The 23,734-nt window shown below is 32.4% G+C and overlaps 1 protein-coding gene across 1 annotated transcript; it reads right to left on the reverse strand.

The window, feature by feature from the left end:
• Positions 1-1,083: 1,083 nt before the first annotated feature.
• Positions 1,084-21,533, reverse strand: LOC139502354 (alkaline phosphatase-like). Its single transcript, XM_071291814.1, has 10 exons — positions 21,377-21,533; positions 14,769-14,986; positions 13,757-13,934; positions 12,664-12,839; positions 8,641-8,742; positions 7,529-7,631; positions 6,551-6,691; positions 6,166-6,357; positions 3,510-3,635; positions 1,084-1,916 (listed from the first exon to the last, which is right to left on the reverse strand). Exons 1-10 carry the CDS (start codon positions 21,468-21,470, stop codon positions 1,633-1,635), a joined length of 1,614 nt encoding a protein of 537 aa, XP_071147915.1. The 5' UTR covers positions 21,471-21,533; the 3' UTR covers positions 1,084-1,632.
• Between the last annotated feature and the right edge of the window lie 2,201 nt (positions 21,534-23,734).

The raw sequence follows: 23,734 nt of genomic DNA on the forward strand, positions 1-23,734 counted from the left end.
TTTGCTAATCTCTGTATACAAAGCCTATTGAAACTATGTTATTCGTTGAACATTTGAATTCGGGGTTCACATGTACCTACAAAACCTACGACAATTGGTATCCAACGAATATTAATGATTCTACAGTAGATAAGTGTCTGTAACATTGAACATTAGAGATTTTAGTTCCAGTTGTTGAGTTTAATTTAAATTCGAATACATTTTTATTCAATTCGATTCAAAAGGGGAAATTTAAAACTTCGTTTTCGTTAGAAGCAGTATGGCACATTCAGAAGTCATCATCTAGATTAAAGTAATATGAAACGAGTGACTGGTGAAAAATAATGTTTATTCAATTCTGAAACCAATGCATGTATTCATCATAAACTTAGTCTTCTGTGCACGATTTTGTCATTTTTTACGCAAATATATCGTATAATCGTCATTTTTTCTCTCTCTCTCTGTCTGTTAAGATGTGAAAATATGGCGGCTAATTATTTGTCGTGTTTTGAAGCCGAAGTTTACCGATTGTCACCTTATAGTAAGCAATCAACAAAGAATCATAGATATTGAGCACGTGTATAACATGTACAATCAGATAATAGTTTATTTCAATGAGAGATCCATGCGTATTGCGATCACCGGATTTTTATGAGACGAGTCACGCTAAGCTCACTTGTATACGGAAAATTGGTCGGTGAATTGCTTCCAGGTAGCAAGCACTGATTAAAAATAAAGTAAACTTTATCTAAATGTGGACAAATCAAAGAAATTTCTTCAGAAAAAAGTATATGTGCATAGGTTTTATAATGAAAACTATCCATTTAGTTATAAAAAAACATGTGCATAATTTTTTTAATTTGAGGTTTCATATGACTTTAAATTCTACGGAATAATTCTGGAAAATCACCCGTTTAACAATTTTAAATTAGGCTTGCTTGGCATGTTGTTTCACGACAAGCTCCTCTCATAGAAATGTTGATTGTATTCTCGATAGTCTTTCAACTTCGATAACGCTGCAAATGGAATTAAGGTGGCAAGCACGTGCAACCTATAATATATGTTGTATTAGAGTTAGTATATTGCCTTGTTCATAAAGCGAAAGACAGTCAACAAATTTAATAACAATTTTAATAACAACAACAATGTAATACGATATTTATGAATCTTTGAAAAAAAATTAAAACTTCTCTCCCTGTATGTTATATGTATTTATGTTAATTCTACTTCCATTTATTTTAGAAAATAATTGGTTGCTTACAGTGGACAATAAGTACCCATTAGTTTCCCGATTTGGAATATCAGTTTGCCAAAATACATAAATATGCGGTCAATTGAATAGTCGTTGATATTGTCAAACTAATTAACTTGTTCATTATTGAAATCAATGTGTTTTTTTTTATCTTTTAAGCATACAAATACAAAAATGAAAACAACACTTAATTAATTTCATGCGTCCGAGTTCGAAGCAAAGCCGAATATTTGAAACCAAATAGAAGTGAATATTGAACAACGTGAATATATTACTAAAAAAAATGGCAACTAATGACAACTTGAGCATATGCTAATCACAAATGATGAAATTGCATTTCGACGGGGAAAATCCATACCGCACTGATTTTCATAGATCTTATTAGCCTCTATATATTAAAATCACGAAACGACTAAAAAAATCAGAAACGATATAAATAAAATACTATTTTTGTAAGATATATGAAAAGCGGCACAAGTTTGAACAGTTTCAATTTGTCTATCACAGTCATTAGCATAATCGCCAACGCAAGCAGCATACTGCATAACGTGAGCCACGTAATGTTGTTCTTGAACGCCATGAATTAAGTATGAAACAGGACCGGAAGCAAATATTGGAACATCTTCTCCACTGTGAGTTTCATATTTCAATGGCACAGCACTTTGTTGGATATAATCAAACGATTCTATAAAAAAAAACCAAAAAAACAATAAAATTATTGGAACGAAATTGTAAGACAAACAGGGGTATGTATGCAGCATACTTTCATTCATGTTCTCATCATTTTGAGATAATTGGCATTACATATAAAACTGTAACCCGACTGTTAGAATGAATTACAATATCTCAAAGAAGCAAAAACGGATGTTTTTACTCTTTGATATTATTCATGTTTTAATGTTATGTCGTGCGATTTAGGAGATAACTGTATTGTATATTAAGCTCCGACGGCATCAATTGGGGATTTGATGGTCGCAAATTAAGTTTACTGGCGACGCGTTAGCGGAGACAGTAAACGGGTATTTGCGACCATCAAATCCCCAATTGATGCCGTCGGAGCTTAAAATACAATATTGTTATCTCCATTCTAATGAAACTGACAGAAAACAACGTTAAAACATGTATTTAAAATCTGTCATATGCCGTCTGCGCCTGCGCGTACGTCCAATAGCATCAAATTGTCAATTGATGCCATGTAAGAAAGTGACGTTATCCAATCAAAATGAACGTTACAAACGTTGTTGCATTAGAATTATTCATAACATGATTATAACATGAGCAACACGACGGGTGTCATATGTGGAGCAGGATCTGCTTACCCTTCCGAAGCACCTGCGATCTCCCCCAGTTTTTGATGGTATCCGTGTTGCTTATTCTTTAGTTTTCTATGTTGTGTCTTGTGTACTATTATATATCTGGTTGTATTTTTTTCTTTTTTACTCCTGGCGTTGTCAGTTTATTTTCGATCTATGAGTTTGACTGTCCCTCTGGTATCTTTCGCCCCTCTTTCATTCGTTTTCAAATATTCTAAGCTACTTCGAACATAAATATTTGAGTTATACAGTAACACTTGAAAGCCTAGATTAATGTTCTTGCCTTTTATTGCTTGCTATTCGGCATTGTTTTGCTCAATGTTGAAGTGCTTACGAGGAACTACATATCTCTAGTGGATAGTTAGAAGAACAGATATCATTAACAATAAAACCATCTCTTCATATATTTTTGATTTTGGTTCTGTTGATTAAAAAGCTTCCAGAATAAAATTTCAATGGTTGAAATAATGTGAGACCGCATATGCAGGATAAAAAAAAGTCCAACCTTTTCGGAGCCAAAAGTTAATGGTAAGACCTAAAGAGCACTAGCATGAGTGTCATATACAATCTAAATGTTCTAGCATGGATTAAAGGCGATCACAAATCACCAGAAACATCTACAGATATACAGGTGTCTATACAATACAACCAGCCATTAAAAGTCAATAGTCTAAAATGTTAAAAATGAATAAAAGAGAAACAATTAAACCATAAGAAAACCATCGAGGACTCAGGATATGCACGCGGATGAGTATATCATATTATATTGACAATGTTGCAATATTTTTCCTGGTGTTGGTAGTGATCTATCATCAATTCTACGAACTCTATTTATTTCATTGTTAGTTTAGGCTTGTCGCAATATAGAGCTTGGCGTCATATTCCGTAAGTTCTTCTAAATATAGCTTAGGCTATTTGAATAACAAAAAGTGGATATTATAGAAGAACAATAATTTCGAACTTACTTGTATCGATATCACTTAGATTTTGTCGCCCTGCTGTAAAATTAGTTCCTGGACCATTACCGTATGATAAAGTCGTATATGGCATTCCGTCCAGAGTAGGTTCGGCATCAAATGGGTCCACTAGTCCTAAAGAAAATGATGTCAAATATAAAATTAATATAGATTTGTTTAAAATGTAAAGATACACATATAACTTTCAATAATTGACTCTATAAGATCACAAGAAATATAATTATTAATTATCTTGTTTTATATGAGACGCAGAAGGGACATTCAAATCACAAATCATACTATACACACCATGGGAAAAAGAAAAAGGAGAAACAGACACAGTTGTCTCATTGGCAATAATACCACGTCTTCTTTTTTTAAACACAAGAGTATAGAAAAACACAACATAGAAAACTAGAGACTGGTCAACACCGACCTCGCCAAAGTCCAGGGTGATCTTATATGCTACGGAAGGGTAAGGATATGCTGCTCCGCATGTGGCGCCTGACATGTCGTTTAGCTTTATTATCTTTATCAAGATATTTTGACGAAAACTTCAGATAGTAAATGAATTTTAGTTTATGTTGGTCAGTCAAATGCATTTGACCTTATTGCGTTTTGTTTGTGACGTTCGTAAAGATTTATCTATGATGTCCTGAAGAATATAGAATTGTAGAATTTTCTTATAATCGTCAATTAAATACAAAATATATTAATCTGAATAGTTTAATAATAGTTGTAGATAGATATAGGAAGATGTGGTGTGAGTGCCAATGAGACAACCCTTCATCCAAATAACAATTTTAAAAAAGTAAACCATTATAGGTCAATGTAGTATCAGAATTGGGTTTCTGACTGTTATCGGGTTTGTCGGATGCTGGGTCGTGTGGACTGACGTTTGCCTGTTATGGTTGGACTTAACCAACAGCACACCTTAGGGACTTATGAGTATGGGTAAGGGCCTGAAAACACTTAAAACAAACACAGTGAATTTGGTTTTAGATGTTATATCTTCTAAAGCGCATTCGATAATCTCATATATATTTAACACAATATAATAGTATATAATACAAATAATAGAAACATATAATTCATATAAATGATCAAATAATATATATAGTATACAAATTTTATGAAAATGCATGAGCATATGCATTTAAACTGACGAACACGTATGCTTATAATATTTCTTATAAATAAAAGCTTATAATATTTCTTATAAATAAAAGCTTATTTAGCATTCAAATATATGAGCAAGATGCGGACTTAATCTTAAATATATGAGCATAATGCGAGACCGACTATTTGAACCTAACAGAGCATAAAGCACGTGCTGAACAGCATAAAACAATGAATATATAATATTTTGACAAGGGGCATGTACATATGTAAGAACATATTGAGATCTGGTATCTCTCGAAATATAACCATGGTAGAGCATAAATTGCGCTTGTAAAAGCTTAAAACTATAAACCTATCAACCCAAAAATAATCAATTCCGACAATGAGCATTGGTTGAGAAATGTTCGAAATCGAGACAAACTTAGCATTACGAAACTAATTGTGAATATTCAAATAATATAGATATGAAACAATATAATATGAAATGGGGAAACTAGCTATTAAAATATAAATGCTTGCTTTGTATCAAAAATTCATGACTCATAATAAAATAGGACTAAACGACAAGAATAGTTTACGATAAATAATTTCTTATTAAATTAACCTACACATGTGAAAATTACGCATAACGCGTTTATTAAAATAATCAATATCTTATCCTTGCGGAACTGACCTTAAATCGTATTAAGTATGAACAAGCGATAAGTTAAAATTATCATTTCCAACATGCGAGCGTAAAACATAATTCTATAACGCGTTTAAAAATACCCTTGAGTGTAGAAAGTTTGTGAAGAATAAACCAACCTTTTTTTGAACATATATACATCTATTTACACTGATCGAGAAACAACGATTTGATCTTAATTTCTTTCCTTGCAGAACTTATTGATAATTAATTTCAACTATACTAAATAAAATGGAAACATACCATTTGCATCTTTATTAATAAAACAATTATTGACTTGACATCAGTTGATACATTAATTATTCAACCTCATCAACGGTCAATAATTGTATAATATCATACCTAGAATATCATTGCCTCTGTTGGTGTGTCCACCAATCGTGAACACATGTGAGTAATCAACAGTCAATAATTCTATAATATCATACCTAGGATATCATTGCCTCTGTTAGTGTATCCACCAATCGTGAACACATGTGAGTAATCAACGGTCAATAATTCTATAATATCATACCTAGAATATCATTGCCTCTGTTGGTGTATCCACCAATTGTGAGCACATGTGAGTAATCAACGGTCAACAATTCTATAATATCATACCTAGAATATCATTGCCTCTGTTGGTGTATCCACCAATCGTGAACACATGTGAGTAATCAACAGTCAATAATTCTATAATATCATACCTAGAATATCATTGCCTCTGTAAGTGTATCCACAAATCGTTAACACATGTTAGTAATCAACGGTCAATAATTCTATAATATCATACCTAGAATATCATTGCCTCTGTTAGTGTATCCACCAATCGTGAACACATGTGAGTAATCAACGGTCAATAATTCTATAATATCATACCTAGAATATCATTGCCTCTGTTATTGTATCCACCAATCGTGAAGACGTGTGAATGGTCAGCTGTTACAATGATTAACGTCTCTCTCTTGTCAGTCATTTCTAAAGCTGTTGATATTGCCTCCTCAAAAGCTAAGGTTTCCTCTAGTGCTAGAGCTCCATTTGTGTCATGATGTGCGTGATCGATTCGACCACCTGAACAAAAAGGTTTTGATTTACAATATTAATGAACAACTGTTATTTCATTGTTCAATAAAATTGTAACGTCGGATTATTATTTCAAAACCAGGCATTTTCTTGATATCAACTTTGAAACGTTCAATCATTTAACCGATTGTGATAATGTTTTCAATTTTTTTTTAATATATAATGTATCATTTTAACTTACCCTCAACCATTAAGAAGAATCCATTTGTGTTTTTCTTTAGTATATTTATAGCCTTTCCCGTCATTTCAGATATACTTGGTTCCCCATTTGAACTTCTATTACGATCTACCTCATACTGCATGTGTGAATTTTCAAACAAACCTATGAAAGTATTAGAATATAATCATTCAGAAATCTTACATTTATACAAAAAGGTGTATGACATACCACAATAATCAGAAACATAAGGAAGTCATAAAAAAAGACGTTCCCATGAATGGTATCCTGAAAGAGAATGCGTAATGGTATTCCGTAAGTTGAAATAAATAATGCAGTAGAACAAAGGTTTTGTTTGATTGGAAATATGCGTTCACCGATTATATTTTTTGATTTCAATAAAGAAAAGATATATGCGGATGGATCTTATTAGAAATTAATTAAATGAAAAATCGCAATTGTCAAAGTTTAAGTATTCTCTTTTGTCGTGAATTAAAGGTCTCAGCCGATTCTCGTTGAATGAGATTAATGCAAACAACAATATTCTCCTTATCTTGAAACTAATCAGCGAGCAAACTATATAACAGTATGGATTTCACTTGTTTTTGACACTGGCTCTATCCCTTTTGGTTGTTTTTTACTCATGAACATTGTTGTGCTATTCATCAGTGATGACCAGTTACAATATAAACCAATTACATGTATACCATCGTTGTCTACATTTTATAGGACTATGATTATTTCGCATATGGTATTTTGAGTTTCTTTTTTTCATTTGAAATTTTAATAATGCCAACTTTTGACTTTGACAATTGTCTTTATGAACGTCCACCCTCCATTCCCTATCACCCCTAAACTCCATCGAAAGAAAATACAATACCAAAAAAAAAACCAAAACATAAACCTGTCCATGTTAGAATACAGTACAAAATTCTAATGCCACCAAAGTGTTACACACTCATGATAAGAATATATCGATATATTTTCAGTTTTCATACATACCTAGTACATAATCAGTATTCTTTGGGTTTATGCTATCAAATTGTTGATTGTTCCACACGTATTGGTGACTTCGATTTCTTGCCGATTGCATTTCTTTCCATCTCTTTAATAAAAGTCATAAAAAAACGATTTCATTTCAGCATGTTCAACAGTACTTGTGTCTGGACTACCCTCAATCATGAGCAGTGCTTGACAAATTTCGAGAGCATATGACAAAAAATATCAGAATGATTAGAGCACTTTCTCATTACAATATCGATACTTACCTTAATGGTTCCCCCCCGAGCAAATGATAAAAAAAAGTACAGGATTGGTGTTATATTCCTAGGCAAGAACAAGACACTTATAGTGTGCAATACATCTGATTACAAATTGGAACTATATTTAGTCATATATTATTTCTTTAAAAGTATATGTAAGCGAACAACGCAAATCAGATATATAAATCGAAAATAAAGTCGACAATATTTAAAAATGGATAGACAAATGAATACATATTAATATCTATAAACTAGTAAATATATTTTTGACTGCAATGGTTACTTTGAACTTAAACAATCTGAAAAACTAAACATGTAACTAAAAAGTAATACTCAATTTTCAGACTAATAATACTGATACTGCTACTACTACTAATACAAAAATTATAGTCTGAAGTCATGACAAGTATAATAATTTTTTTCGTGTGAAAATGTAATTGATATGAGGACTAATCTATTGTATTGATTCAGTCAGTACTACTGTTTTGATTGGTGTTACTAAATTCCTAACTTTTTTAAATATGATAAAATTGAGAATGGAAATGGGGAATGTGTCAAAGAGACAACAACCCGACCAAATAAAAAACAACAGCAGAGGGTCACCAACAGGTCTTCAAGGTAGCGAGAAACTCCCGCACCCGGAGGCGTCCCTCAGCTGGCCCCTAAATAAATATATACTAGTCCAGTGACAATGAACGCCATACTAATTTCCAAATTGATACAAGAAACTAAAATTAAAATAATACAAGACTAACAATGCATTGTTTCAAAACCGCAAAAGAATAAATATGGGTCAATTGAAAAAAGAATAGAGAAAAAAATCTGTAATTATCAATACAAAAAGGACAATACCTCAATAAGGTCAATTCCGTCCTGTCGTTTACCCACTCTACCATACTCCGGGTCGAATGTTGTGTTCGGTAGAAAGTTTCGTCTTCCACCTCCCATTGCTACCTGATAGAAATCAAAATTGAAGAAGTTATAGACCAAAACATTAAAATGTATCAGGTTATAGACCACAATATCAAAACATATCAAGTTATAGTCCACAATTTAAAAAAACATCAAGTTAAATACCACAATATCAAAGTATATCAAGTTAAAGACTACAATATTAGAATATATCAAGTTATAGACCACAATATTAAAATATATCAAGTTAAAGACCACAATAGTAAGATATATCTAGTTATAGATCACAATGTCTAAATACAATATCTTTTAGCATTTTCTCTATTTACATGATTTATTTAAGTTTTCTTTAGGACAATTTCTTGATAGAAAATGTATAATACGTTCTTCCTTACCTTTCAGTATATATCAAATAGTAGCAGTTCTTAATTGCGTGGTCGAGCTGATTCCAACAATCAACTTTTTTTATATAAGAAATTTAAATTGATAACACAATTCAATTTAAAATGTTCAATTTAAAAAAAAACTATGAATAAAAAACACAGATTTAATATGCTTCTTTTTTAATGCGGTTTTGCCTCTTCAACTGTATGACTCAATCCTCGCCACATCTTTAAACAACACAATATACATTTGATGACGTATTTGCTGAACGATGTCAAAACGATATGTATTTGTTTTACATGTTTTCATTACCTATTTTTGTTACAAATTACATGTGACATTCATTGAGGGGTTTAATAAATTTTGTCCAAAGTGACAAATTAATGTCTTGATCAGATCACTGATTAGTAATAGGGTGTGGTGAGTAAATAACACAAAAAACTACTCAAATAGGGTAATGAGGAACAACGACTTCAATAAAAGAGGGACGAAAGATACCAGAGGGACATTCAAACTTATAGATAGAAAATAAACGGCAACAATATTCTCTTCATAGCTTCACGATTACGTAGCTATTTGGTTGACAAACACATCGTGTGCGTGTCTCAAATCACATGTTGTTTCTTTGCAGTCTTAGATATTAAAGTATCCGAATAGTCGTTCGATCTGTACAGTAACCAAATGTTGAAAACTCCTTGTATTCGCACGGCGGGGGAAGCATGCTTAGTCTACGATATTTACACAGTCAAGGCACTATCGTATCAGTACTAATCTGCTTGAAGTTCATGTTTTGTTTTCCTTGTTTTGTATACTGCGAATGTATTTACACTTTCTAAACATAAGTGTACAACTGTTACCTCTTATGTAATAGACGAAAGTCTTGTTGTGTCTTTTTGAGATTTTGTTGTTGTGTCTTTTTTACCACTGGGTCGATGACACTGTTGGTGGACGTTTCGTCCCCGAGGGTATCACCAGTCCAGTAGTCAACACTTTGGTGTTGACATGAATATCAATAATATGGTCATTTTTATAAACTTCATGTTTACAAAAATTTAGAATTTTACGAAAAACTAAGAATTTTTTCATCCCAGGCATGAATTACCTTAGCCGTGTTTGGCACCACTTTTTGGAATTTTTGGGTCCTCGATGCTCGTCAACTTTGTACTTGTTTTGCTTTATAAATAATTTATCTGAGCGTCATTGATGAGTCTTATGAAGACGAAACACGCATCTGGCGTACTTTATTATAATCCTGGTACCTTTGATAATTAATAATTCTATCGATTGCCATTTCATATGACAGATTTCCATTAGTTTGATATGTTCTGCTCTCCATTTTGACATTTTTGAAGGGACTTTTCGTTTTGAATTTCCCTCGGAGTTAGATATTTCAGTTATTTTACTGTTTACGTTGCATCTTGTAGCAGAGATCTATGAAAATACCAAGATAGCATTATCAAGAGACCTTAAACACAGGTTCACACGCCACAGGTGGAGCAGGATCTGCCTACCCGGAACACCTGCGTTTACCCCCAGTTTTTGGTGGGGTTCGTGTTCTTTAGTCTTAAGTTTTCTATGTTGTGTCATGTGTACTATTATTTGTCTGTTTGTCTTTTTTCATTTTTAGCCATGACATTGTCAGTTTATTTTCGATCTATGAGTTTGACTGTCCCTGTGGTGTCATTCGCCTTCTTTTACACCTTATCTTAATTGAGATGCTCAGGAATTATAAGCAACTCTTTTCTTTATAACATATCTATCATTATTACAATTATTACTAGTATCTAACCTGTTTATCATTATTACAACTATTACTTGTATCTCACCTGTATTTAAGGAATGACTGTAATATTTTTTCTGTCTATGAAAAAATAACATAAAGAATGTGGTGCACACTGAATAACGCGCGTAGCGGCTTATTTAACAGTGTGCACCACATTTGCTATGTTTTTTCGAATAGACAGGGAAAAAAATTACAGTAATTTCTTATAATTTAATTCTAAACTTCATTTTAAACCGCAGAAAAACATGAAAAAACGTTGATGACGTCACGGTCCATGACTAAATATGTCTATTGGCTGATAACAAAATAACGTCAGCCAATCAGAAGACGCGTTACATCAAAAATTAAATTATATCATTATAACAATTATAACTTGTATCTCACCTATATATCATTATTACAATTATTACTGGTATCTCACCTGTATATCATAATTATCGTTGACAAGCAATGTCGGTACAATCCCCTGTCACTCCCGCCTTAATCTTACCTATATATTGTAATTATCGTTAACAAGTTGATAAGCAATGTCGGTTCAATGCCCTGTCACTCCCGCCTTAATCTCAACTGTATATCATAATTATCGTTGACAAGTTGATAAGCAATGTCGTACAATCCCCAGTTACTCCCGCCTTAATCTTACCTGTATAGCATAATTATCGTTGACACGTTGATAAGCAATGTCGGTAAATCCCCTGTAACTTCCGCCTAAATCTCACCTGTATTTCATAATTATCGTTGACAAGTTGATAAGCAATGTCGGAACAATCCCCTATTACTCCCGCCTTAACCTCACCTGTATATCTTAATTATCGTCGACAAGTTGATAAGCAATGTCGATATAGTCCCCTGTTACGCCCGCCTAAATCTTACCTGTAGATTGTAATTATCGTTGACAAGTAGAAAAGCAATGTCGGTATAGTCCCCTGTTACGCCCGACTTAATCTCACCTGTATATCATTATTATCGTTGACAAGTTAATAAGCAATGTCGGGACAGTCCCTTGTTACTCCCGCCTAAATCTCACCTGTATTTCATAATTATCGTTGACAAGTTGATAAGCAATGTCGGTACAATCCCCTATTACTCCCGCCTTAATCTCACCTGTATATCCTAGTTATCGTCGACAAGTTGATAAGTAATGTCGATATAGTCCCCTGTTACGCCCGCCTAAATCTCACCTGTAGATTGTAATTATCGTTGACAAGTTGATAAGCAATGTCGGTATAGTCCCCTGTTACGCCCGACTTAATCTCACCTGTATATCATTATTATCGTTGACAAGTTAATAAGCAATGTCGGGACAGTCCCTTGTTACTCCCGCCTTAATCTCACCTGTATTTCATAATTATCGTTGACAAATTGATAAGCAATGTCGGGACAATCTCCTGTCACTCCCGCCTTAATCTCACCTGTATATCATAATTATCGTTGACAAGTTGATAAGCAATGTCGGTACAATCCCCTATTACTCCCGCCTTAATCTCACCTGTATATCATAATTATCGTTGACAAGTTGATAAGTAATGTCGGTACAATCCCTATTACTCCCGCCTTAATCTCACCTGTATATCATAATTATCGTTGACAAATTGATAAGTTATGTCGGTACAATCCCCTATTACTCACGCCTTAATCTCACCTGTATATTGTAATTATCGTTGACAAGTTGATAAACAATGTCAGTACAATCCCCTGTCACTCCCGCCTTAATTTCACCTGTATATCATAATTATCGTTGACAAGTTGATAAGCAATGTCGGTACAATCCCCTGTCCCTCCCGCCTTAATCTCACCTGTATATCATAATTGTCATTGACAAGTTGATAAGCAATATCGGTACAATCCCCAGTCACTCCTGCCTTAATCATGTCGTTATCATTCTCCCAGTTTCTCTGTGAGGTGTGGGCGTATGCTGCAGCAGGTGTAGCGTGAGTCAATCTAGCTGTTGTCACTATCCCTGTTCCTCTTCCTTTAAAAGTTTATACAGGTGAATAGATTACCTTAGCTGTATTTGACAAAACATTTAGGAATATTTGTCCTCAATGCTCTATAACCTCGTACTTTATTTGGCATTTTAAACTTTTGTGAAATCGAGCGTTTCTGATGAGTTTTTTGTAGACGAAACGCACATCTAGCGAGATTTAATCCTGATATCTATGATGAGTTTATGTTATAACAACAACTGTTAATACATGTTTCCCTACTTAATGTTTGGGGAAACTACCTTTTCTTTTCATTATTTTTCAAACATTTACAATATCCTACTAACTTAAAACCACTTATTAAAATTCTATAAAGATATAGTCATTCTTACATTTACAAAATTTACATACATCATAACAGTATCATTACGTTCAAGTACGTGATGTGGAGTTGAACGTGAACCCAAGAACGTACACTGGTATATAATGAAAAGTTAAAGTTAATAGCTTTAAAAACTAGATTTAGATCTTGAGAAAACGTAAAATATTAAGATAACAAAGTAAATTATATTTATAGTGCAAATAGTTCCTAAATATTGTAACACAGCTATATTTTGTGCAATGTCAATTTCATCATGGAACACTTTTTCCACAGCCAGGGGTTCATTAAGGGATGAATTTAAGTTTGAAATTTGTGTTTCAATTTAAATAGCTATCAATGTATTGATTTAAGTTGCAGTATAAAAAACAATATTAGGTCAATGTCATAAAAATTTGACTGACTCGGCACTCGGCACAAAACTGTGAAGGGCTCGGTAGAACCTCGCCCCTCCCCAGTTTCCCAGCCTCATACAAAAAAGTTTATATTTTTCTGACATCGATTATTAGTCAATACAAATTACAGTATTATTTGAAGAAAAAAAACCAACACGTTTGAACTCATTTACAATTGGTATATGTATACCTGCATTTTGGAAGTGATCTAAAATAGTATACACCCTTTTAGTTATAGATTCCGTGGAACAGTTGTCAGTTTTCACATCTTCAGTATATCCAAGCACTTTAACGTTTGTCTTCACCCCGCCCATCAACGCTGTAGCTGTCTGTGCGGAATCTGGAACTTGTCGATCAACACCATAAACCTAAGAACAATATGTAAAAGATTAGCAACAACGAAAAACGTGAACATAAAATGACATACACAGACTTGTCGATCAACTCCACAAACCTAAGAACAATATGTAAAAGATTAGCAACAACGAAAACCATGAACATACAATGACATATGCAGACTTGTCGATCAACACCATAAACCTAAGAACAATATGTAAAAGATTAAGAACAATTAAAAACGTTATCATGAAATGACATATACACACTTGTCGATCAATATCAAAAACCTATTAATAATATGTAAAAGATTATAAACAACGAAGAACGGGAACATCGAATGACAAATACAGACGGGCAACAGGAGCTACAAATTTGTTCAATTTTAATTTCGAATAGAAAAATTTAGAAATATGCAGATATAAATGTAATTATCATTCATCACTTCATCGTTTTAATATAGTTTTTCAGCTCGATCGTTTAATTAATCACGCCAGGTTTGAATTTGTTTAACATGTGGTTTGCTCTGAGATCCATGTGATAAAGCAATATATCAGTACCTAAATATTGAACTTGAGTATTCATTAGGAAACGAAAACGCCTTTATTTAGGTAAATTTTAACCCATGTTCAAATATCTGCTTTCAAAACTTGCCATATTTACATACATGTAGTATCTGATATTGGTATTTATATTGTCAAAGACGATCACAGCTATTTGTGAGTCTCATTTTATTAAACATCAAAATGATACACTGTGTTCATGTCAACTTCATTGTTTTGTCGAATAGTGTTAGAATTAATTGCAATTATTTTGATATTTTACCTAAAATCCTTTTATAGTATATTTCATAATTTAGTTTTTACCTTAGACAACGCAACATGTGGAAATTCTTCAAATTTTAGAACGGTTTCTTCCCCAGGACGTCCTTGTTTTTGGCCTTTGTATATTCTAGATGCAGTTATGGTAGACATACCCATACCATCTCCGATAAACAGGATGATATTTTTGGCAACATTGGTGTTGATATCACGTTTTATTGCTGATTTGAGGCTGTCTTTTGCAATCTTGTTCCAGTCTGTGGCTACATTGAGAAAACAAATTGTTTGTGTACTTCGATAAAATAATGTTTATCAAATGTCATTGCATTTGCCTTGGCGTATATGTTTTCTCTCACTACACAGGAATTGTATATAGCTGTCTTCATTTCAAATTTCTTGTTCAATTCCAAACATGTCAAATTCAGATATCGAGAAAAAATATATACAATATTTGCATCACTGATTCATTATCACAAGCTTTTCGGGAAATAAAAAAAACCACATTTACTTATTTAATATCCATATTTTAGTCTTTTAAAATGAGTGCTGTACTAGAACTATTATCTTATCCATATTTATGACCATTTTGATCGTTAGCGTTACGTTTAAAAACAAAGTTTTGTCATGTTTATATATCCCAAACCTTTTGCTATGACAGTGTCTGTACTTTTATTTTCAATGAACGTAATATATATGTATTCCTGATTAATTATAAAGTTAGAGATTTCGTTATCACAAATGACTTACTTAACCTAAATCTTCCATGTAGGGAAAACTTATTTGGAAGTTTGGATCTACCAGTAGAAAACTTTCTTAAGACGGGATAACACATCATTGTTTTACGGAACTGTTGTCTACAGAGCCCGGAAATTGAAATAAAATCCGGGTTAATATGTCGATCATTTGAATAACTGTAAACCCACTTATTTTCGCGAGCGATCTATTTTCCCGAGTAGAAAAATAAAGCGAACATGTAAAACTGAGATCATTCATTATTTAACCAATTCCAGCGATTTTGAAAATTGTTATGTTAAATCGCCACGAAAAGGAATAGAAAGTGTTTAACGCGAAATAAAGTATCCCATAAAATAAGTATCCTTTTTTTTCTGAATTAGATTTACCTTTTTACTAGGCTCTATTTTAAACCCTACTCTTTTATGTAAAACAGTTCTGTCTTTTATTTCAATACAATCAAATTGTCTTATTCGAGCGTCACTGAAGAGTCATATGTAGACGAAACGCGCTTCTGGCGTAACAATTTATCTTTGTTTTAAATAATAAATTACTTGGCGTAAGTAGAGTTTTATCTTGTCAAGTTCTATATACATGTATATTGGTATACATAGATAAAGCAAATTCTATAGAGTAATTAAAAGTGGATGTATATTGATACATCTCAAAATATCATTCGAAAAGAATCCAAATTTAGTTAGGTTTTAAGTTGTTTAAGACAATGCAGTATTGGCTTTGGTCAGTGCTGGAGGACTTACGGTGACCTATAGTTGCTAATAATGTCTGTGTCATTTTGTCTCTTGTTGAGAGTGGTCTCATTGGCAAGCATACCACATCTTCTTTTTTATAATAAGTTTGTTTAATGGCTTGATGACTTTGCACGGATCACATAGTAATTCCCGCGGTTTTATTACAATGTTACCGTAAAAGTTAGAATGGTAAAATACTGCTTTTAATCAGTTTTCTTGGTACACTCAAATTTACTCATCAAATGTTTGTATCTAGTAAAGAATTTAGTAAAAGTTTTTGGTAAGGAAAATCCCTGACTTCATAAATTACCAGTGATGCAATTGATTACGTCTGTTAAAATCTATTACATCACTACACACATTGACATAACGAACGAATGGTTTATTGTTAATTGTTATTAATAAGTATTGCAATATGCATTTTGTTTAAATGAATTATCAGTATTTAGTTCTAATATAATCTTAAATCAATCCTAATTCTATCTCACTTTGATAGTTTTTCATATGTGACGTCATGCTGTTTCTAAATTTCATAAATTCAAATGTGGCATAACGTTTGTGCCTTTTCGCCATCGTATGTGACGTCACATTTTTTTAATTACGTTGACGCCTGGACTGATTCGGGTGTGTCTATTCTGTGTTAAACTTTAATAGCATTATGTATTCGGGTTTAGTTTTCTGTAATTAGTTAATACTTCAGTTTCATTATGTATATCTCTTTCATATTCATTTGTTAAAATTTACTGTTTGCAATAGCATGAATGGTTCTATATAATAAGGATGTTCTTATCCCGGGCATAAAAACAATGCCGTATTTGGCAAAACCTTTTCAACTTTTTATCTTCAGTGCTGTACAACTTTGTACCTTTTTCACTTTCGATCTTTTATATCTGGGCGTTATGTATTCGGGTTTAGTTTTCTGTAATTAGTTAATACTTCAGTTTCTTTATGTATATCTCTTTCATATTCATTTGATAAAATTTACTGTTTGTAATAGCATGAATTGTTCTATATAATAAGAATGTTCTTATCCCGGGCATTAAAACAATGCCGTATTTGGCGAAACCTTTTCAACTTTTGATCTTCAGTGTTGTACAACTTTGTACTTTTTTCACTTTCGATCTTTTATATCTGGGCGTCACTTGTAAGTCTTGTGTGGACAAGGCGCGTTTTTGGCGTATTGAATTTTAAACCTGATGCTTTTTGTTATCTATTAATCATGTTTTTCTTTGTCTAATATGTTCTATTAATTTGTATTGTAGTCCTGTAATATTATGTTGTCATTTCAATGTTATATTTATCTTTGCCATTAAAGTGCGAGGTTTGGCATGCCACAAAACCAGGTTCAACCCACCACTTTTATTCCCCTTTAAAAGTGTCCTGTACCAAGTCAGGAAGATGGCCATTGTTATATTATTGTTCGTTTCTGTGTGTGTTGCATTTTAACGTTGAGTCGTTTGTGTTTTCTCTTATTTTTGAGAAATTGAGATAAGACGTGGCACGGTACTTGTCTATCCCAAATTCATGTATTTGGTTTTCATGTTATATTTGTTATTCTCGTGGTGTTTTGTCTGATGTTTGGTCCGTTTCTGTGTGTGTTACGTTTCGGTGTTGTGTCGTTGTTCTCCTCTTATATTTAATGCGTTTCCCTCGGTTTTAGTTTGTTACCCCGATTTTGTTTTTTGTCCATGGATTTATGAGTTTTGAACAGCGGTATACTACTGTTGCCTTTATTTATAAGTTGAAGTTCCTAATGTTAATGCTTAATTCAAGTGATCTTTATTTAAAATAAATAAATTATAAATGTCTTTGATAAAATTTTATGTAACGTTTTTCCTAGGGCATAATTTTTTGCTTAAAGTAAAGTCTTTAGCGTTTATGTTTATGAATTTCGACTTCTAACCTGCAGGTAAATTTTAAATTGTATTGTAATTAGAGCAAAGGTGAAAAACTTTAAAAAAGACAATTTGAGAATATAAAACATGTTTTATGTGCCGTCTTTTCCCCCTGCTAAAAGATAATAATAATAACGTTATTCCATGTCGATTTTCTTTTGTAATGAATTTTAGTGTCACTGGTAAGTCTTGTGTGGACGAAACGCGCGTCTGGCGTATTAAATTTTAAACCTGGTACCTTTTGTTAGCTATTATTCGTGTGTTTCTCTGTACTATATTTTCTTCCATTTATTTGAAATGTCCTGTCATGTAATGTTGTCATTTTAATATTATATGTAACCTTGCCATTAAAGCGGGAGGTTTGGCCTGCCACAAAACCAGGTTCAACCCACCTTTTTTTTCTTGAAATGTCCTGTACCAAGTCAGGAAAATGGCCATAGTTATATTAGTTCGTTTATGTGGGTTTTACATTTTAATGTTGTGTTTCTGTTGTGTCATAGTTCTCTTATATTTGATGCGTTCCCCTCAGTTTTAGTTTGTAACACGGATTTTTTTTCTCAATCGATTAATGAATTTCGAACAGCGGTATACTACTGTTGCCTTTATTTAGCTTACATGTCAAAAACGAAGGTAATGCAACAACAGTCGACAAAAAAAAACCACTAAAAAAATTTCAACATTGAAAATACCGACTGATATTAATAAAATAAGACTCATATTCAAATTAAATAATTTTTTACCGGAAACATGCACGTGAAATGGAAACAAATGTATATTTACAAGCATATTCAACATAAATCATTCGTCAAATGTGTTACTGACCTGACGAAAAAGACATAAGAATTGATATGCACATTAATAACAACATCGTTAGACAATGGAGCGTATAACCATATGTATTTGAACTGATTTTAAGCCTTCAAGGTTACTAAAGGATGTTAATATATTCGAAACGTTCTAGTAGATATTATAGGATTAAACGCCTGTTTAAAAGAATTTGTTGATGTATAAAGTATACCAATTCATTCACACACAAAAAAATGCACAGGACTCTTATGATATGTATGTGAGTGACTTGGTACAGCTACTACACCAAGAAATTCGGTTAAATAGGCGTTTAATCCTTATAATTCTTTAAAATTAGATCTATGAAATATATTTTTCAACACCCGTAACCTCTATCACACGTAAATTATATATTTATGTCATTGAATAGGCCTGGTCAGGAATATATTTGTTAGTTAACACAAACATATGTACTCAATGAAATATGCTATGTGAAAAAAACCTACAAAAACTCTTATTATCATTCAAACAATTTTTTTATGTTTATTATTTCATTGAACGGTTAACGTAGGTGTTATTATCGCCGCCACCTGATTTCATTTGTTACGAAAAGAAGTTCGGTCAACATCGTCTATCGAAAAATAAACAACGTCAATATCAACAACCGGAGGTCCTCTCGACCAATCATATCAAGGTATTCCCTAATATACAAATCATATAAGAATTATTAACTATTACTACCGGACTTTAAAACAAAACTAGCTACTACAATCATACAGATAAACTATAAGGGGGATTTCAAAATAATGTTTACACTAATTAATTTAACTGTAACAGTATATATTAGAATTCGGTAAGGTTGAAAATTCTCCTGACTCTTACTTAAACTTCAATATGTTTTGGTAAAATTCTGATTTCTGCGGAGTGTTGAGGCGATCATACTTCGCGGAAAAAATCTGTATGTGTATTTGAGATTTGATACAAATTTAAATCCAGTTTGAATCATTATTATGTTGATCTCTTCTCTGGAAAACAATACTTGGTGCTGTTTAATTCCATCAACCAACTCGTTTTTAAATTCTAGTAATTTGCGAAAGTATTCTTAAAATTTTGCTTAAGTTTAAATTTTAAACCTGATGCTTTTTGTTATCTATTAATCATGTTTTTCTGTGTCTAATATGTTCTCCTATTTATTTGTATTGTAGTCCTGTAATATTATGTTGTCATTTCAATGTTATATTTAACTTTGCCATTAAAGTGCGAGGTTTGGCATGCCTTAAAACCAGGTTCAACCCACCACTTTTATTCCCCTTTAAAAGTGTCCTGTACCAAGTCAGGAAGATGGTCATTGTTATATATTGTTCGTTTCTCTTTGTGTTGCATTTTAACGTTGAGTCGTTTGTGTTTTCTCTTATTTTTGAGATATTGAGATAAGACGTGGCACGGTACTTGTCTATCCCAAATTCATGTATTTGGTTTTCATGTTACATTTGTTATTCTCGTGGTGTTTTGTCTGATGATTGGTCTGTTTCTGTGTGTGTTGCGTTTCGATGTTGTGTCGTTGTTCTCCTCTTATATTTAATGCGTTTCGCTCGGTTTTGGTTTGTTACCCCGATTTTGTTTTTTGTCCATGGATTTATGAGTTTTGAACAGCGGTATACTACTGTTGCCTTTATTTAAGGACCTCACAGAGATTGTTTTTATCAAGATTTGTCTTATATGTAAAAATTTGTATATGTGTTTTGTTGGATACTTAAAAAATTACAATTATACTTTGTACAATTTGTGCGTCGTAACATATTCTCTATATGCTTAACCAAGAAGTTCTTGTGGACATCACTTTTTTTAGTTTTACGGACGCCATCATGAGTTGGTTGGCAGTTATGGAATATCCATTTTACAGAAGATAACGAATAGTTCTTTACTACTTTTCCATCCCGTTTTCTCGAATATGACACACAGAATACTAACATGAGGCAAAAATACGGGTGCCAAATGCAGAGAAAGATCTGTTACTCTTCCGGATCATATTCCCCAAATCCCCCAACTCCCCCCGCTCAGTTTTTTTTTTTTTTTTGGGCTTCGTGTTGCTCAGACTTTAGTTTTCAATGTTATGTTTTGTTTCCTATAGTTTGCCTGTTGTTGTTTTTTTTTTCTTTTTTTAGAAATGGCGTTGTCAGGTGTTTTTTTTTACTTGTGAATGTCCTTTTAACATCTATATGGAAATAAAAAGACGTTTTTCATAAAAGTTAGGCAAAAGATACGAAAGGGATATTCAATCTCATTAGTCTGACAATTGCATAAAATCAATTACCGAAGGACAAACAAAACAGTACTCAATAACACAATATACATAATGAAGCCTGAGAAGTAAAAAGATGTCTATTTTAATCAGATATTGTTTGACCGGAAACATGCATATGAAAAAGGAAAAGCAATGTACATTTACAAGCATGTTCAACATAAATCATTTGTAAAATGTGTTACTGACCTGACGATAAAGACAGTAGAAAAAACATACACGTTAATAACATCATCGATAGACTATGAAGCTTAATACCAAATCCATGTGAACAGATTTTCATCCTCAAAAGATATTAACAAAAGATTTTCTATAACCGCCGGACTCTAAATCAGAATACGAATAAAGACTACCTATCTTACAGGTAAATTATAAGGTTGATCTCAAAATAATGTTGACTCTAACAATTACAAAACAAATTAGAATATTGTATTACGTTCAGTATATTGCGATTACTAAAGGAATTCAAATATCTTCTGATAGAAATAGAAATTCAGAGTTACTCGGCGTTCACACATATCTCCGGATTTTTAATATCATATGAATTCAAAATGTGCTACATCACGAAGAGGGAAAAGTGTAAAAGCAGGACTAATGTCCGCAATACAATAATCTATAATGTTCTGTTAGCGTCTAAACAAAAGTATTAAAAGTTTCTCTTTTCTTTTTTTTAAATTATCCTCTGCATCAGGGATGATCTGGAAAAAGAGGAACAAATGATACCAAAGGGACAGTCAAACTCATAAATCGAAAATAAACTGACAACGCCATGGCTAAAAATGAAAAAGACAAACAGACAAACAATAGTACACATGACACAACATAGAAAACTAAAGAATAAACAACACAAACCCCACCAAAAACTAGGGGTGATCTCAGGTGCTCCGGAAGGGTAAGCAGATCATGCTCCACATGTCGGTAAATCACTTCCGAATCGTTCTTTGTATTTTGGAAATTCAACGGATTGTTTTGTCTTTTTTTATTACAAACGCAGCAATCTTATCAGATCACAATCGTTATAGTTTTCTGTGTCGGTTCGCTGTTGAGTCGTAAGGAAGAATTGGACCCTTCGACAGATACAAATCGAATCAGAATCAGATTGAGAATGGAATAATCCAGTCGTTATCTAAATAATATCTGATTTTATGCTTGATCAGATAAATCTCAAACCACAAAAAATAACCGGATCTTGATTCGTATTAAAACATAGTTTTATTGGGAATGGTTCTATCAATGCCGAAAGTAAAAATCTTAAGTTTAATCTAATCTTGATTCAAATCAAATCCAGTTGGAATAAAAAAAAAATAATATCTAGTAGTAGAAATCGGGGTATGCCGATTAGCGCTAAGAGATATTTGGACATTCGTAAAATGATCTGGATTTATTTTTTATTATTAATATTACAGATGAATACGGAAATAACACTAATAGTAATAACACGCTACTATCAATAATACATTAGATAAAATCAGGTAAATTATGCAGACTTTCTTTGGATTCTTTTAAAAAAGTGTTTAGAAAATGACATTTTGGTACATTGGCATTCGGGGATCCTGTTTTAAGGTCAGCTTATTGATTAAGTGCAAGAGACAATAACAATCAAAACCAAGGAGTTAACAAATCATGTCATAATATTAAAAAAAAAATTACAAAAATTGATTATCTGCCTATTTCATAACACTATGAATGGCATTTTGGTGATCAAACAATTTTGAAAATACTATCAAACTTTAAAACATCATAATAGATATACATGTAGTTGGAGATCTTGAATTTGAAATTTAAAATTCTAGTGAACAAATATGTCCTTTCATACCAACAGTGTATATAAAATAAAAGAAAATAAAACAGCTTTCAATTGTAAGTTCACATCGTTTAATAACTAATAATCTTATAATACTAAACAATAAGTACAATAATGACTCACCAGTGGCGTTCGAATAAAAGATAACTTCGAACTGGATAATTGTTGAATATAAACTTGTATCAGCTGGTAAAAGAATGTTTGTACACAACATATACCTATTTTGATATTCGTTTGACTTTGACACATTTCTCATTTTCACAATCAGCTTAACAAAAGCCTTGCATTAAGATAGAAGGACCAAGGGTAACTTTACTGATGAGTAACATGTACATAAGAGGAATCATGAAACAATGAAAACTACATAAAAACCGATATTAAATCTACTGTTTATCAACCCAATAATTAGCCTGATAAAAAGAATGAACTTAATAGGTCGTTTTTATGACACTTCGATGTAGACATGAATATCAATTATTTGGTCGTTTTTATAAATTAACTGTTTGCAAAAATGAGAATTATTCGAAATTTTGAGAATTTTCTTATCCCAGGCAATGATTACCATAGCCGTAAATGGCACAACGTTTTGGAATTTTGGGACCTCAATGCTCTTCAACTTTGTACTTGTTTTGGCATTATAATTATTTTGATAAGACCCTATCTGATTAGTCTAATGTAGACAAAACGCGTGTCTGATTGTAAGCTTGGTACCTATGGTAACAATTTACATCACTGGGTCGATG

This window comes from Mytilus edulis, chromosome 13 (genome assembly GCF_963676685.1).
Source record: "Mytilus edulis chromosome 13, xbMytEdul2.2, whole genome shotgun sequence".
Classification (NCBI taxonomy): Eukaryota; Metazoa; Mollusca; class Bivalvia; order Mytilida; family Mytilidae; genus Mytilus; species Mytilus edulis.

Coding starts and splice junctions, on each gene's coding strand:
- LOC139502354 (XM_071291814.1), bottom strand. CDS start 21,470: ATGAAAATCTGTTCACATGGATTTGGTATTAAGCTTCATAGTCTATCG. Junction 12,840..13,756: donor AGATCACTTCCAAAATGCAG/GTATACATATAC, acceptor AAACTTTTAAAG/GAAGAGGAACAGGGATAGTG. Junction 1,917..3,509: donor TCTAAGTGATATCGATACAA/GTAAGTTCGAAA, acceptor TTTTTTTTATAG/AATCGTTTGATTATATCCAA.